The following is a 17,396-nucleotide window of genomic DNA, read 5'->3' as shown; positions in this document are numbered from 1 at the left end:
GGAGTAGTTCTTTTTCTGGCTTGCTTATATTTATTAGCCTTTATTAAGGTCAGTAGCTGAGGGAAATGTATATGGTCAATATTGTAGGTATATGTACGCACATATACCAGGATAAATATTTATTCTTAATGCTTGCTAAGGATAATTGGACTTATTTCAGCAGTGAAATCACTAATAAGGAAGGGAAGAAGAGAAAACGTAAATTGATAAATTATTCATATTTATAAAGGAAATAGAAAAATGAACATCTACAAATGAAAGGAGAAAATTATTCTTACTGGTATTGGTTTGCCATAAGAACTTCTATCTTGTCTCAGTGAAGTGTGCAGCCATCACTAAAATAACATTTGTATGTCATTTCAGGACGACGATGATGATCCTTTTATGAACATTAGTGCTTTAAGAAACAGAAGATAATATATTTAATGGCACTTTGAAGTTTTCAAGATTCAGGAAAAATCAAAATGTTACAAGCTAAGAGTATACAGTTGAAGATTTTTAAAGTATTGCTGTTAACTGAAGAATTTGAAAGAGTTGTACTTAACAGAGAAACTAATGTATGAGAATTTTAATTTTTGAGTATCATTTCCTGAAGTGGGTCCATTACTTGAGAAACATCCCAGCTCAAGGACATATAATATAGCCTTGGTTTCCTTCATTTTATATTCTGGTTGTTAACATTACCTGGAGATGCTCTATAAAATTTAGACTGTTATTTTTCTGACATATATTAGTGTATGTCTTAGTGAGAACGTTGCTTAAATATTAATCTTGAGTAAGGATTAAAATAAATATGCCATTATACATTTCTGCTTCACAGTCAGACTATGTTAGTCTTTTAATGCAGTTACATATAGCTGCAGTTGAGAAAAAGATCTTATAAATTTAACCTCTTTATAATTTTAATAATTTATAGAGATTCTCGATCTGCTGAAAGTGAAACAGTCTATGTGAAACTGTGCTGAGCTTGCTGTTTGTTACTGGGTGTGTTCTTTTAATGCTTGTGGTAGTGTTAGCCACGGGGAGTTCGAATGGTTCAGATGTACCTCATACCTTGAGTAATTAGATAGAAACTAGTATTAAATAATAGAACAATCAGCCAGGATTACTGACTTTTTTATTTCAGTTGTAGCAAAGATTTTAGAAGATTGTGTTCCCCTTGAGTGGTAGCAGTTTTCTCCATTATTTTCCATTCTTTATGGTTCTCTCTCTTTCTGTATCTCTCTCATCTGTTTCTAGGAGGAAAAGAAACTGTTAAAAGGCCCCTGAGAGTATTCCTTCTCTTCACCTGTGATGCAGCTATAGTTAAAGACTCCTATGGAAGTTGTAGATGGCAGTACAGCAGCCTGACATTTCGTCCCATGCAGAAACAAACCCTTGCCTGAGCAGTATTCCTGTTCATTGGCTTAGTCAGACCTGTAATGTGTCAATTATAAAAGAACATTTGCATAGTGGCTGCCTTTCTATTATGCCTCTGAAATGGCCTAGATAAAGAATTGTGATGTAGCACTCTAATGAGTTTCTTTAAAAACATTGTCTCTAACTTGAGCATGAGGATTATTTTAGCAGGCATCATTAAGTCAACGGAAGGCACTGTGAAATATTCTCAGGCACCTCTCCCCACATCTTTAATATTCCAAGTGTTTGAGTGAAGCCAAGGTGAAATGGGAACGAGGGTTGCTCTCCATGATGGAATGGATGCTAGTTTGGATGGCAGACCCCTGCCCAGGCCAGCATCTACTACTGGCTCTTCTCGCCTGCCTCTGAGACATGCTTGGGTAAGGGTCATCATGAGGGAGGTGGCCACTGAGGCATCCTGACAGGGTCCTGGGGAAAAAGAAGAAGGCTTTCTCCCTGTATAAAAACTTCCTCTACAGTCAGAAAGAGGCACGAAATGCGATGCAGTTAGCTCCAAGAAAAAGTGGTTACACAGCTGAGAGGTAAAATTCCCTTGAATTAGTCACTAGTGTGTCACTTGCTGGAAATAATGGTAAATGAAACATGAAAGAAAAACTTTTGATTAACTTGTTGCACAGTTAAATATGCCATATATCCTTGATGTTCTGTATCGATAGGGTCCGATTTAAGGGCTTGGAGACAGTTTTAGACATGTTAGTACAGGTGTGGGGGGGTGATTCCAGATAATTGGGGAGCATCAGCAATAGCTCTTGGAGGCTGAGAGCAGCAATGAAAACATACTGAGGGAAAAAATCCTTCCATCATTTACCAGAGAGTATATCTCTTTCTGGTGTTTTGTTCCCTATCATAAAAATACAATAGTGCATTCACAAGGTTATGGATGCAATGTGGTTTTAGGAAATAGAACTGGTGCTTAGAAAATTCAAGCATGTAGACATGTAATTTTTAAATTCAGGTACATATACATTTTCTAAACTTTTAAGATTGCAAAATACAACAACGGAAAAATCATGTGGCTTAACAAATAATTATAAAGTGAGCACTTAGGGCATCTCTGCAGCTCAGGAGATGGGATGTCACTGTGTGGGGAAGCTGGCTGAGGGAGCTCTCCGAGCAAGTGCCTTGACTTCTGTAATTCAGAAGCTCTTTCTTTTGCCACAAGGGGGTGTTTCCACCAGTAGATGGCCGATTGAAGATGCAACTGCAAATCTAAAATTAAAAAAAAAAAAAAAAAAGTTAGTGTGGTTTTGCAATAAATTTGAGACCTATGCAATAATACTCACCCTATGCAGTAATACCAAAACTTGCCTTCTAATCTTATATGTACATTGCTTTATCTGTTTTACCCGGCTCAGTCTGTTACTAAGGGAATTGCTGGTTTGGTAAATTTTACATATTATAAAATAGGTTCAAGAAGGAAATGTTCTGTTTTGATAAAGAGAAAAACCTTTTATTAGAAAGGTTGAATTAAAAAGTCTCCCACTGTAAAATTTTTTTTCTGTTGAATGTACTATATTTAAAGATATCTTTCCCCCAGTGTAATCTGATGTCTTTTTTCATATCTATCATATACTTAACTCATAGTATTTTGTGGCATTTTTAAAGCTACCATTAACAGTATTATAAAGGTTTTATAGAATAAAGATTTGGTTTTTTGAGTCTAGAGAGCTTCCATGTTCTTGAATGAAAAATGTACACATTTCATCATTTGCTTATCACATTCCCTTCTAATATTTTTTAACTTCATGTTTATTAGCTAGATCTGAAAATACTATGATTTTAGTTGATCTCTGAGAGCCAGTTCAGATAGCATGCAATTGCCATGGATGATATTTGTGTATCTTTGCCATGACTGATCACTAAACCTGATTTTATTTTGTTGTTGTTAATCTTCACCTGAGGATATTTTTTCCATTGATTTTTTAGAGAGAATGGAAAGGAAGGAGGGAGGTGAGAGAGAGAAACATCCAGGGCAGGGATGGAATCTACAACCCAGGTACATGCCCTTGACCTAGAATCAAACCTGCAACAACATTTCGGTGGTTGGGCCGATTAACCACTGAGCAACAGCAGCCAGGGCTGATTTTAGTTGCTTTTAAATTGTAAGGGCAGTACGTATTCTTCAAAATTTAGACATTGAAATATGTATCAAAACATGGATATTTCCCTGTAACCCTATCCCCAGAAATAACCCCTCAAGGATAAAGTAAATATTTCTCTAATTACTTTTGGCATGACTATTAACAAAATTGGACTTCAATTAATTGTTGAATTAGAACCCCAAATTGTATAGTCAGATATTTTAGTCCGCATATCAAGGCATATATGTTCACCTTGCTGTTTATCTTGACATTCTGATTTTTCCACATCAGCTTTTAATTGCACCATCCTTGTCTGTTTTGAGGGGTAATTACACTGTTTTCCAATGTGTAATTTCAAAGTTATCACTCAATTTGGGTCAAGTATAAGAATATTTAATGTGTGCCTTGATGTCAGAAATAGTAGAGTGATTTGCAAAGGGCTCTTAGCCATTGGCTGCACATAATGGTTGATTAGCTGGAACAGATGTAGTGGGTACTGGGCTGGTTGGCCCAGCCCCACTCTCCTGCCTCCAAATCCACTGCAGTGCCGATGATTCCTGTGCAGATGCCCAGCTCTAGTGCATTAAGGACCATTATCACACTGTGCCTGCTTAGTTTCAAGGGTTTTGTTTATGATACTTAAAAACAGCAGCATTTTCTCCACAATAAGCTGATACATGTAACTCCAGTCACCCTATTAATGCATGTGAACTGATTTGAACTGAATCTACAGTCCATATTCCAATTTTGTCAGTTGTCCAAGTAATTTCTTACACAGCATTTTTCCCCCTCTAGTCTAGGATTTTATTTTATTTTTTGAATATGTAGAAAATTAATATGCTTCCAGAAATATGATGCAGCAAAACCATTCAAGATGTGTGCTCAGCCCTAACCGGTTTGGCTCAGTGGATAGATCGTTGGCCTGCGGACTGAAGTGTCCCAGGTTCGATTCCGGTCAAGGGCATGTACCTTGGTTGCAGGCACATCCCCGGTAGGAGGTGTGCAGGAGGCAGCTGATCGATGTTTCTCTCTCATCGATGTTTCTACTCCCTATCCCTCTCCCCTCCTCTCTGTAAAGAATCAATAAAATATATTTTAAAAAAGAAAGAAGAAAAAAAAGATGTGCACTCAAATCTTACTCCCTTCTCCATCCTTTTATTCCTTTCTGGTCCACTGGTGTGTCTCTTCACAGACCACCAGCACAGGTTTAAGTATAGAGGCTGTGTCGTGTTTTAATGTCTGATAGGACTAAGCAACCCTCATAATTTTCCCTTTTCAGTGTTTTCCTAGCTGTTTTCTTATGTTTTCTCTTCCAAATGAACTTCAGTATCACTTTCCTAGCTCCAGCAACAACAAAGCTTTTTGGTATTTTTATTGGGATTGCATTAAATGTATAAATTGGCAAGAACTGACATACAGATGTCCTGTCCAAGAACAAAGGATGTCTTTACATTTATTCATCTGTTTTGTGTTTCAGAAATGTTTTAATGTGTTCATAGAGGTTTTGAACATTTTTCAAATTTAATCTTAAGTATTTTGTCTTTTATGTTGCTACTGTGATTAGAGTTTTTCTCTTCCATTAGGTCTTTTAATTGGTTATTATTTTTACATATGAAAGCTATTTTTACATTCATTTTATATCCTCCTAACTTACTGAATTCTATTGTCTAAATTTGTTTTATCTTTGATGCTCTAGGATTTTCTAGGTATAATTTCATGTTACCCACCAGTAAAAATATTTTTACTTCTTTTCAATTCATATGTCTTTAATTCTTAATTTTAATCCAGTTTATCAATGATTAATGTTTTGTGTCCTATTTGAGAAAACTATTTTTCCATCCTAAGATCATAAAGAAATTCTTCCAGAAGCTCATCTGATTGGCCTTTCACAGTGAACTCTACAGTCCCGTTGGGCATTGATTTTTATGTGTGGTGTGAGATGGGAATTTTGTTTCATCCTGTTTCATATGGAGATGCACTTGCCCAGCAGTATTTGGTGAAGTGACTGTCCTTTTCCCCTGTTCTGCAAATTCTTTCCATCTTTCTCCCTCTCTCTCCCTCCCTCTCTCTCCCCAGAGCTTTAAGGCAATGTATTGAGAGCAGCTTTTGTGTATCCCAAGGGTGCTGAGCTGTTCTCCATCATTGGCAGGTGTTATAGCTGGTGGTTCCTTTGTTGCTACTAGTTGGTAGGCCAGACTGCAAGGACCACATTAGCCATGAGCAGCAATAAAATCACCATTGTCGTCCCACAAGGTGCTGATTTTCTGTCCACCATATTCACCTGCCTGGTTTCAGTGCAGTCTCTCTCCTGTTCCTCCAACAGGTTGGCAAGGTCATCATTATCTCATTTTGTTCATTCAGCTCATTCCCAATCTCTTGCTCCATTTGTCTTTGGCGACTTATGATGGAAGGAAGGGCATTGAGGCCTGTGTCCTTGGATGATTTTCTGCTGCTGTTGCCAGATTTCATCAAAACCCCAGCCTGTGGTCTCCCCTGGCTCCTCAGAGAGCCAGGGGTTGGGTACGCCTCGCTAAACCCCTCCTGTCATCAGGCTGGAACTTGGTTGTATTTTCACCATTTCTTTCATACTGGTTTCGTTGTTGCATTTTCTCAGGAATCTCTTGTGCTTTTTGGCAAGTGGAATCATATGTGGAGAACCCTGGCCTCCAGCAGAGGGAGGGCAGAGTGGACTAGAGTCCTGTGAGGAGACACTGGGGTTTGTGGCTCTATCGAGAGAGCTGAAGGGCCAGCTGCCTGGATCCCTGTGCTGAGTCCCTCTCCGACACTGCAGACACATTCTTTCTTGGAAGGCTATCATATAATCATTTATTAAGAGACTACATATGTACAGATCTGGTTTTGGACTCTAGTCTGCTCCATTGCTCTATTTGGAATGAATTACTGTAGGTTTATAATGAGTCTTTTTATCTACCATAATTTTCTTTTTCAAGGTTGTCTTAGTAATTCTTGGCTCTACAAGTTTTCAAGTGTATTTTATAATTATATATACTGCTGTGACCTAATACAAGATTTATCAAAAATAACTGTCTAGTTTCAATTTGGTTATAATTCTGAACTATTGTCAAGTTGTAGTTGATTTACTTTATACCTGATCTCATTCCCAGGCTTGACTAGATTGATAGCCAAAGAAACTGATTTTGGTGATTTATTGATGATAGCCATTCTGACAGTTGTGAGATGATATCTCATTGTGGTTTTAATTTGCATTTCTGATGATTAATGACAGTGGCCATCTATTCTCATTGAAGAAATGTCTATTCAGGCCCCCTGCCCATTTTTTAATTGGTTTAGTTGTTTATTTGATTTTCGTGTTAAGTTGATGAATTCTTTATAAGTTTTGGCTGTTAACTACTTATTAGATGTATCATTGGGATATATTCTCCCATTCAATAGGTTGTCTTTTTATTTTGTTGATGGTTTCCTTTGCTGTGAAAAATTATTTAAGTTTGATGTGGTCCCATTTATTTATTTTTCTCTGATTTCCCTTGCCCAAGGAGATATATCAGAAAAAAACATTAGTAAGGACAGTGTCAGAGGTTTATTACCTATTTTCTGCTAGAAGTTTTATGGTTTCAGGTCTTATAGTAAGTCTTTAATTTTTTTTTTTTTAGTTTATTCTTGTATATGCTGTGTGAAGATGGTCTAGTTTCATTTTTTTGCATGTACCTGTCCAGTATTCCAACATCATTTATTAAACAACAAGTATTGGAGAAAAGGAAACCCTCATTAACTGTTGGTGGTATTACAAATTAGTGCAGCCACTATGGGGAGGTTTCTCAAAAATTAAAAATGGAACTACCTTATGACCCAGCAATTCCACTTCTGGATATTTACCCAAAGAAATCTAAAACACTAATTTGAAGAGATATAGGTACCTCTATGTTTATCGCAGCATTATTTACAATTACCAAGATATCGAAGCAACCTAAGTGCCTGTCAGTGGACGATTGTGGTATGTATATACAATGGAATATTACTTGGCCATAAAAAAGAATGAAATCTTACCATTTGTGACAACATGGATGGGGCTAGAGAATATTATGCTAAGTGAAAAGCCAGAGAAAGACAAATACCATATAATTTCATTTATATGTGGTATCTAAAGAACAAAATGAAACAGAAACAGACTCATAGATACAGAGAACAAAATGATGGTTTCCTGATGGGAGAGGGGATTGGGAGGCTGTGTGAAAAAGATGAAAGGATTAAGAAGTACAAATTGGTAGTTACAAAATAGTCACAGGAATGTAAAGTACAGGGAATATAGTCAATAATACTGTAATCTATACTAATAAAAGCCTAGGTGGCGTCTCGCCATCACATCATCACAAGATGGCCACCCCCATGTAGTCACAAGATCAGGGGAGGGCACTTAGGGGCCATCAGGCTGGCACGGGAGGGCAGTTGGGGGTGAGATCAGGCCATCGGGAGGGCAGTTAGGGGTGACCAGGCCAGCAGGGAAAGGCAGTTGGGGGCGATCGGGCTGGCAGAGGAGGGCAGTTGGCAATTGGGCCGGCAGGGGAGGGCAGTTGGGGGCAATCGGGCTGGCAGGGGAGCAGTTGGGGGCGATTGGGCCAGCAGGGGAGCAGTTAGGTGTCAATCAGGCTGGCAGGGGAGCGGTTAGGGGGTGATCAGGCTGGCAGGCAGAAGCAGGGGCAATCAGGCAGGCAGGCAGGCGAGTGGTTAGAAGCTAGCAGTCCCGGATTGTGGGAGGGATGTCCGACTGCCAACAGTCGGACATCCCCCGAGGGTTCCCAGATTGGAGAGGGTGCAGGCTGGGCTGAGGGACACCCCTCCAGTGCACGAATTTCATGCACCGGGCCTCTAGTATATATATATATATGAAAGCCTAAGCAACCGTTCGACCAGTAGCTATGATGGGCACTGACCACCAGAGGGCAGATGCTCAACGCACAGGCATGGAAACATGGAACAGACTGATGAATCTCAGAGGGAAGAGGGGAGGGGAAGGGTGGGAAGCGATTAACAACCAAAGATCTTATATGCATACTAGAGGCCCGGTGCACGGATTTGTGCACCGGTGGGGTCCATTGGCCTGGCCTATGGGGATCAGGCCAAAACTGGCAGTCCGACATCCCCTGAGGGGTCCCAGATTGCAAGAGGGCACAGGCCAGGCCAAGGGACCCCACCGGTGCACGAATCCATGCACCGGGCCTCTAGTATTGTAATAACTATGTATGGTGCCAGATAGGGTATACTAGATGTATTGGGTGAATCACTTCATAAATTATATAAATTTCTATCTGCTATCTTGTACACCTGAGTCTAATATAAACTAATATTGAATGTCAACTGTAATTTAAAAAAAAGAAACTGAAACTTGCTCTGTGAGATTAGGAAGATACCCTCTCCTTGCTAGAATCTTTCCGTTTCTTACCTGAAATGTTATCAACCTCCTTTACTTGGCTTAATGTTCCTTTGCCCATTTGTGACATGGCCCATTCAAGAGAGGGTAATGTTTCTTATGCCCCCCCCCTCACATCCACCTCCCCTCCCTCTACCCTATTTAAAGTGCATGTTGTCTTTTTCCCTCATCTGTTGAAACTTTGCCTACATTTACAAAACACCCAATCCAGGTTTTCTTCCAGTTCTGATTCTCCTACCCAACCCTCTGTTTCCCCACCCACTACTTTCCTTCCAGCTGCCTGACACAGCCATTTCCTTGTATTCTGCAGAGGTCCTTTCTCATTAGATGCAGCTGATGCTATAAAGGGAATGAGGAGCCCGGCTGCTGTGGATCAGTAGTTGAGCATCAACCTATGAATCAGAAGGTCACAGTTCGACCTCTGGTCAGGGCACATGCCTGGATTGCGGTCTTGATCCCCAGTGTGGGGTGTGCAGGAGGCAGTTATTCAATGATTCTCTCTCATCATTGATATTTCTATCTATTCCTCTCAAATCAGTAAAAATATATTTAAAAATAAAGGTTTCTTTCAATGATTTTTAGGGAATGAGGAAAGGAGGAAAATGAAGACGAGAACTGTTTATTGAATTGCTATTCTATGCTAGGCTAAGAGTGTGTGTGTGTGTGTGTGTAATCATTATTTAATTTTCAGGACAACACTGCAGAGTAGGCATTATTTTTTGTATAGGTAAGGAGTAAGCACAAGCTCACACAGCTAATAAATGGTAGAGCTAAGATTGAAATCGAATTCCATCTGAATCCAAATTGCCTTCTTTCTTCATCACCACACTGTCTCCCATAACCAAGGCATGTCCTGCCTTACAAGTAAAAACATTAGCCTCTGAAACTTATGCCTCTTTAAACAGGGACCATACAGAAAAGCAAGACCAAGTTCAAGGCAGAATGTGAGCTGGGTTTAAAGTTGGTGACTGGCCCAGGCAGAGTGAACCTGGAGGAGGGCTCTCCTTTGGAGAGAAACATTTCAGAGGGCTTACAGGGATTCATATTAAACAATGAGTGGTAAATATGGGTGAGCTAGTGATCAAGCTTGAGAATATTGAAAATGTAAATGGCTTCTAATTGGTTTAGATAAAATCCAATAGATGATAGACTGAGAATGGACTTCCACTGGGATTCTCAGGATTGATTTAGTACGTTTACTGTGTCCATCAACCAAAAATCTATTTAATAGTGATTTCCCACAGGAAGCTTTTCTATTTTGTTTTTCCCCAAAATCACATTTACTAGATTTTTTCTCATTATAAAAAAAAAATTCTAGGAAACCCCCAAAATACTAAACAGCATAAAGAAAAAAAAAAAATTTATATATATATATATATATATATATATATATATATATATATATATATATATGTATATGAATATGAATATAGCTACTTTGTTCCTTTAAGATAAATTATTACATGTGAACCTTTGGGACATAGAGTGTGGTCATATTTAAAGAGTTGGTAAAAATTGACAAATTGCCTTGTATGGCTAAAAGACATGAATTAAAAAAATGACAGACTGGGAATGCAAACAGCTAATAAGCCAAAGACTTTATTAGTAGTTAAATTAAACTTATTAAACTATCAAAATAGAATATTTCAGTCATTAAATATTTTTTTAATTTTCACTTAATTATTTATTCACATATATTTGTATTATACAGAGTATATTTCTTTTTAGGTCAATGAAATTGAAAATTGTCATTCATTCAATATTGAGTAATTAAATAAATAACCCATGATAGACATGACCTTGTGGAACTTTTAGTGTAAAAGAAATATACCATTTATTGAACTCTTTGCAGCCGGACTGTGCTAAGCACTTCATAAACATCCTATCTAATAAAAGAGTAATATGCACATTAACCATCACTCCGCTACACCATAAGCCAATCAGAGCGAGTATGCAAATTAACCCCAACCAAGATGGCTGCGGCCACGAAGCAAGCAGGAGGGAGGCTTGGGTTTCCCTGGCAATGGAGGAAGCCAAGCTTTCCACACACCCTGGTGGGCCCAGGCCTCCACTCAAGGGTACAAAGTTTCAATTTTAGAAGATAAATAAATTCCAACAGAAATGGCGGCAGCCACGGAGTTGCACAGAGCAGGAGGCTAGGGTTGACCCCGGCAATGGAGGAAGCCAAGTTTCTGCAGCCCTGGCCAGCCCAGGCCTCCGCTAAAGGCTACAAAATTTCAATTATAGAAGATAAATAAACCCCAGATACCAGGGTCTCCACTTGGGTCACCGGGGGGCGTGGCCAGCCTGCAAACCACAACAGGCCCCTCGCCCAGGCTGCCCCACGCCCCAAGGGAACCCCCACCCTGATCCGGGACACCCTTCAGGGCAAACCAGCTGGCCCCCACTCCTACACCAGGCCTCTATCCTATCTAATAAAAAAGTAATATGCAGATTGACCATCACTCCAACACACAAGATGGCTGCCCCCATGTGGACACAAGTTGGCCACCACAAGATGGCCTGCAAGGGAGGGCAGTTGGGGCAATCAAGCCTGCAGGGGAGGGCAGTTAGGGGTGACCAGGCTGGCAGAGGAGGGAAGTTGAAGGTGACCGGGCCTGCAGGGAAGGGAAGTTGGGGGGGGAGACCCAGGCCTGCAGTGGAGAGCAGTTGGGGGGACCAGGCCTGCAGGGGAGGGCAGTTAGGGGTGACCAAGCCTGCAGTGGATGGCAATTAGGGGCAAACAGGCTGGCAGGGGAGCAGTTAGGCATCAATCAGGCTGGCAGGGGAGTGGTTAGGGGGTGATCAGGCTGGCCAGCAGAAGCAGTTAGGGGCAATTAGGAAGGCAGGCAGACAAGCAGTTGGGAGTCAGCAGTCCTGGATTGTGAGAGGGATGTTCGACTGCCCCCGAGGGGTCCCAGATTGGAGAGGGTGCAGGCTTGGCTGAGGGACCCGCCCCCCATGCACGAATTTCATGCACTAGGCCTCTAGTCCTATATAATAAAAGCCTAATATGCTAAGTGTCTGCTCGACTGGTCAGCTGTTCAACCAATCAAAGCATAATATGCTAATAATATGCTAAGGCTGCTCAACTGCTCGCTATGACGTGCACTGACCACCAGGAGGAAGATGCTCCGACCAGTAGGTGAGCTTGCTGCTGGGGTCCGGCAAACAAGGACTGAGCGAGACAGGCGGACACACCCTGGAGCCCTCTCACGGTCCCTCCTCGGCTGGCCAACCTCCCGCGTCCCTCCCCGGCCTTGATCGTGCACTGGTGGGGTCCCTCAGCCTGGCCTGCACCCTCTTGCAATCCAGGACCTCTCTGGAGATGTTGGAGAGCTGGTTTCGGCCCAATCCCACAGGCCAGGCCGAGGGACCCCTCTGATGCACAAATTCATGCACCGGGCCTCTAGTTATTATATATTAATCACCACAAAGTCCTATGAGGGCAGTATTTTTATCTCCTGAATTAGGAAGTAGGTGTTCAGGGACTGACCAGCACAGTCACATGGCCATACAGGTTGAGGATTGAAGTCCAGCTCTGATTGACTCCAAAGATCTCCCCATTAGCTTCTAGGTGAAGATTTTTAAACCCTGAAAATCGTTGAAAAAAACCTTTTACACTGCATTTCAAAAAATCAAATCAATGACTGGGTGTGGGTGAGGGAGCAGCGAAAGAGGTGCTTTCATGTTGCTAATGGGAATACAAATGGATATATCCTTTTCACAAGCAATCTGGCAAAATTATCATGAGCCCTAGGACATTTTCATCTTGTTTACCTAGAATTCTAATTTTTAGACTGTACTCTAAGGAGAGAATCAGAAATGTGTTCAAAGATTTATATACAACTGACTGAATATTTTATTTAAAAAAGTAGAGTATATATAATATGCTCTCTCAATATTGCATATACTAGAGGCCTGGTGAACAAAATTCATGCATGGGAAGAGTCCCTAGGCCTGGCTAACAATAAGGGCCAATTGGGGCCTTCTGGCTGCTGGCCGGGCCTCCCTTCATTCCGTGACACCCCTGGTAGTCGGCGCATGTCATAGAGAGCGATCGAACTCCCGGTCTCCCCGTGGGGACAATTTGCATATTAAGCTTTTATATCCTATATAATAAAGAGCTAATATGCTAATTAGACCTAACAGCAGTACAACTCTCCAGATGACCTTCCAGACGAAGCCAGGGCTGCAAGGGCCGGCCGGGGCAGCTGGGGTTGTGAAGGCCAAGCCCCTTGCATGAATTTCATGCATCAGGCTTCTAGTATATACTAGTAGATAATGTAGTCTATACCAATGTCAGGTTAAATGATATATTTATATGATGTCTGGAATTTGCTTCAAAATAACCTAGGCCAGGGGAGGGGAAATGAATTGAAGCTGGAGGATGGATACATGTGAGTTTATCATACCATATTTCCATATAAAAAGTCTAAAAATATTTATGTAAAAATATGATTTCATCAAGAATTTATTATGGTGAAAAATACATTATGGTATGGTATTCCATGAGACAAAAATATGCAGCTGTTCAAAGGGTTGTTTTTGAGAAAAATTTAGTAACATGGAAAATGCTCTCAATAATGTAAGCAGGACACAAAACTGATATCTCATTTCAATTATGTGAAAAAAATTTAAAGGAAAACACACCAAAATGTTAATAGCAGGCTTGTGGTGATTTTTATTTTCTTGTTTATGTTCTTTTGTGTTATTTTACAAACACCATTTATATTTAGGGAAAAAAAGTAATTTACAGAGGAAAATAGTTCATCTTTACCTGTAACAGGTCCCTTACTATTGTCACAGTTCTGATCAGCCTACTGACCTGGTGTAACCCAAATGACAATTTTTGATTATGTATTAAGGGATCATTGGCAGAGAGGAAATCACACTGCTGGCTTTGTAAATTTATACCCTAGACTTCTACTGCAGGACACAGCCAGTTGTGTTTATCAGAGATATTTCCATTGTCAAGGAGTGACGATGAAATGAACAGTTCCATTTTAGTTCTGAGTGCTTTGGAATTTTTGTGTTAAAAAAAATGTAATGGCCCTAACTGGTTTGGCTCAGTGGATAGAGCGTCGGCCTGCAGACTGAAAGGTCCCGGGTTCGATTCCGGTCAAGGGCAAGTACCTTGGTTGTGGGCACATCCCCAGTAGGAGGTGTGCAGGAGGCAGCTGGTCGATGTTTCTCATCAATGTTTCTAATTCTCTATTCCTCTCCCTTCCTCTCTGTAAAAAAGCAATAAAATATATTTTAAAAATGTAATCATTAAGTTTTCATGCATTAAATATTTAGTAAGAGCCTGCTCTGTGCCAGGTACCAAGCTAGGCTTGGTTCAAAAGATGAAAAGAGCAGAGTGCCTGCATTCCAAGGGAGCTCAGTCTAATGGGAGAAGCTGGTGTAGAGTTGGTGTATGGTGTAAAAAATAAGGCTGTATGCCCCGCTGGTGTGGCTCGGTGGTTGAGCATCGACCTATGAATCAGGAGGTCACAGTTCAATTTCCTGTGAGGGTACATGCCCAGGTTGCAGTCTCAATAACCAGGAGGGGGCATGAGGAGGCAGCCAATCAGTGATTCTCATCATTGATGTTTCTATCTCTCCCTCTCCCTTCCTCTCTGAAATCAATAAAAATATATTTTAAAAATAAGGCTGTGGTGGAGGTAAGCTCAGGATGAGCCATCAGACCCAGGCTGGGGGGGCCACAACCTTGCCAGAAGTTACTTGTTGCTAAGATACTTTATTTAGCAATTACATTTTGAGATATACTATAAACGGTGCAGCTGTTTTTCTCACACAACGTAGATTTTATGACTCTGCCCTTAATTTCAGGGTTTTAAGATATCCTTAATGGTATTTTCCCCCAGTTTTAACTTCACTATTTTAATATGAAATACAAGTACAAAACATTGGAGTTAAAATAATACATTTGTGTTTTTACTGGAATCTGTATCACCCACTCCTAACCATTGTATTAATGGCTTTCTATGGGAATTTTCTACTATTCCTATGAGGTTTTGTCACGGGATAAAAAAGCTCGCAAGTCTTTTCAACCACTGCAGATTTATACGTATCTTAATATTCCTATTCTGCTGCTTTGGAGAACTGCTAAGAAATACAAAATCGCCTTAGCCAAGAGTTTTGAGTAATTTTATTTCACGTTGGCTGAAATCTCCCTTATGTTGGCAGTGCAAAGACACTGTGCCATGATAAGGGGTAAGAAAAAGTGTGTCTCAATAACCCCCTTAAAGTTTAGGAAGGCCAATGACCATTTCCTGAAAAGTACAGAATCTAAAATAATAAAAGCGTCATATGTTAATTAGCCCAGACAGCCAAATGTCCTTCCGGGCGTCCTTCCAGACGTCCTTCCGGACAAAGCCACAGTGGCTGCAAGGGCCGAGGGCAGCCTGCAGCGGCAGGGTGATGGGGGAGGCTTCTTCCCCTGATCAGCCTGGTCGCCTCCCGCAGAGGGAGGCCAGACTGCGGCTTAGGCCTACTCCCCCACTGCAGCCCGGAGACCGCAGTGGAGTGGCAGCGAGCCTACTGAACTGTGGCAGCAGACACAGCGGGGCCGGGATGAGCAGGAGTGGCAGGCGGTGTTGGAATGCCGGTTTCGCCGATCCCCACAAGCCACGCCAAGGGACCCCACTGGTGCACGAATCCATGCACCAGGCCTTTAGTACTATAATAAATAGTTATTGGCTAAGCAGTAATTCATGAAACTATATTTACATAAGACAAATAATGGCAACAGAGGGCCATAAAGCCCCACATCTACTAAAAAAAACCCCACAAGTTTGCAAATATTGAAACTGACTTTTTCTTTCCTCTAAACTGGTTCAACCACAACAAGTGAGAGTAACATCAGCCAATAAAGAAAAAGTAAACTTCTAAAGTGTCCAGAATTAAGCCTCCATGTCATATATCAGTTATTAGTCATTTTAATTAAGACTTTTCTTATGGCAAATAAATAAAATAATGAAAGCAGAATTTACTTTGTTTTGGAAAGAAATAAAAAAAACCAACCCTGCTAATTCCATAAAATATTTGAAACTGATTTTGTTTTTATAAATTAAAAATTGGTATTTATTTTTTTAAAGTTTTAATTATTATTCTTACTGTTAAAAAATCATCCAAAGTTATGTCAACCTTTAAGGATAAACTTTGGAGTATGTATTTAAAAGAACATGTTTGGAAAACTGAACCACATTTTTTTAAATTTATTTTTTAATTTTTAAGAAATATATTTTATTGATTTCAGAGAGGAAGGGAAAGGGAAAGAAATACAGAAACATCAATGATGAGAGAGAATTATTGATCGACTGCCTCCTGCATGCACCCTACTGGTAATCGAACATGCAACCCGGGCATGTGCTCTGACCAGGAATCAAACCGTGACTTCCTGGTTCATAAGTTAACACTCAACCACTGCGCCACACTGGCAATTTTTAATTGCCAGCATTATGCGTTGTTCTTGGTAGAATCATCTTAGTTTTTTCTTCTTATGTTCCAATTATAAACCTTGGCTATATTGACTTCTGTGGTAGTAAATTCATTTGGAAGAAAAGTCAAGGTCTTCCTCAAGAGAATAAGATTCTTTGTGGCAGTCAATAAATTCTTTTCCAATAATGCTGAGCTTCATCAATATCATATTCAAGCATGACATTAGCCCCCATCCACAGACACACTTTCACGGTAGGAGAAACTGAAGCTTTGCCATACAGGTTACCTGCCAGGAGGAATCTGGTCTCCAATGAATTGGTGGACACTTCTTCTGCATGTATTTTAGAATTTCTAAAGTCTGCTTAATTTTAGGAATCTGACCTTTTAGCCCCCCTTTCTTTTGAACAAGGTTGGGTTCCATAAACTTTTGCTTCTGGAACTGTTCATCCAGCTTCTTTAGTACTGGATATTCACTCATTCCCAGGCTATTTCATGAGGGAATCTACATCTCCCACAAACACAGCCCCAGGGATCCCTGGGTGGAGCCCTTGTCCACTCTCTGTAGCCCTTCTCCTAAGTCACAACGTATTTCGCGGTCGCCATTCTGGAGGAGCGAGAGTGCAACTCTTTAATGGTATTTTTAAAAGCAGTCTGCTTGGTCAATATCTGACTTTTCCATTCAGATCTGACTCGGTTACTTCACTGTGTGGTTTTTGTCCTCGGAGAGGGATGATCACTATATTTCAAAACACCACAGACTTCCTCTGCTTCGTTGCCTGCAAGCTGAAATTTCAACTGTAATTGCTAGAATTTGTCTTTATTATCAGAGCATGAACTTTATAAAATAGAAGTCAGTATAAAATTAATGAGAAAAGACAACTTTGTGTGTGCTCAAAACGAATGGCCTCAAGTGGTAATTCAGAAAAAAACCAATCTTATTAAAGCATTTTTCAAAACAGTGTAAGATCGACGACAGCTATTGCTTACATCCGGTGAGAAGGAGTTGCAAATCCAGTGATACTTTCTAGAAAACTTCACTTGTT

The 17,396-nt window shown here is 40.4% G+C and overlaps 1 protein-coding gene and 2 pseudogenes across 4 annotated transcripts in view; 1 reads left to right on the top strand and 2 right to left on the bottom strand.

Moving 5' to 3' along the window:
• MRE11 (MRE11 homolog, double strand break repair nuclease) overlaps positions 1-3,217 on the top strand; it is a 79,084-nt gene extending 75,867 nt beyond the window's left edge. For both annotated transcript variants that reach the window (XM_079787937.1, XM_079787938.1), the window contains one exon: positions 364-3,217. In XM_079787937.1, the coding sequence (XP_079644063.1) occupies positions 364-417 (54 nt within the window). In that variant the 3' untranslated portion in view covers positions 418-3,217. The remainder of the gene's footprint in view (positions 1-363) is intronic.
• On the bottom strand, positions 1,528-8,977 carry LOC307110172 (syntaxin-8-like; annotated as a pseudogene). Its single transcript has 2 exons — positions 8,888-8,977; positions 1,528-6,030 (listed from the first exon to the last, which is right to left on the bottom strand). The product of its transcript is annotated as a syntaxin-8-like (transcript).
• Positions 8,978-16,371: 7,394 nt separating this feature from the next.
• Positions 16,372-16,956, bottom strand: LOC307108723 (prefoldin subunit 3-like; annotated as a pseudogene). Its single transcript has one exon. The product of its transcript is annotated as a prefoldin subunit 3-like (transcript).
• Between the last annotated feature and the right edge of the window lie 440 nt (positions 16,957-17,396).

The sequence above is a fragment of the Cnephaeus nilssonii genome (genome assembly GCF_951640355.1).
Source record: "Cnephaeus nilssonii genome assembly, chromosome: 13".
Lineage (NCBI taxonomy): Eukaryota > Metazoa > Chordata > Mammalia > Chiroptera > Vespertilionidae > Cnephaeus > Cnephaeus nilssonii.
The sequence above is the reverse complement of the archived record's forward strand: the minus strand, read 5'-3'. Positions and strand labels throughout refer to the sequence as shown.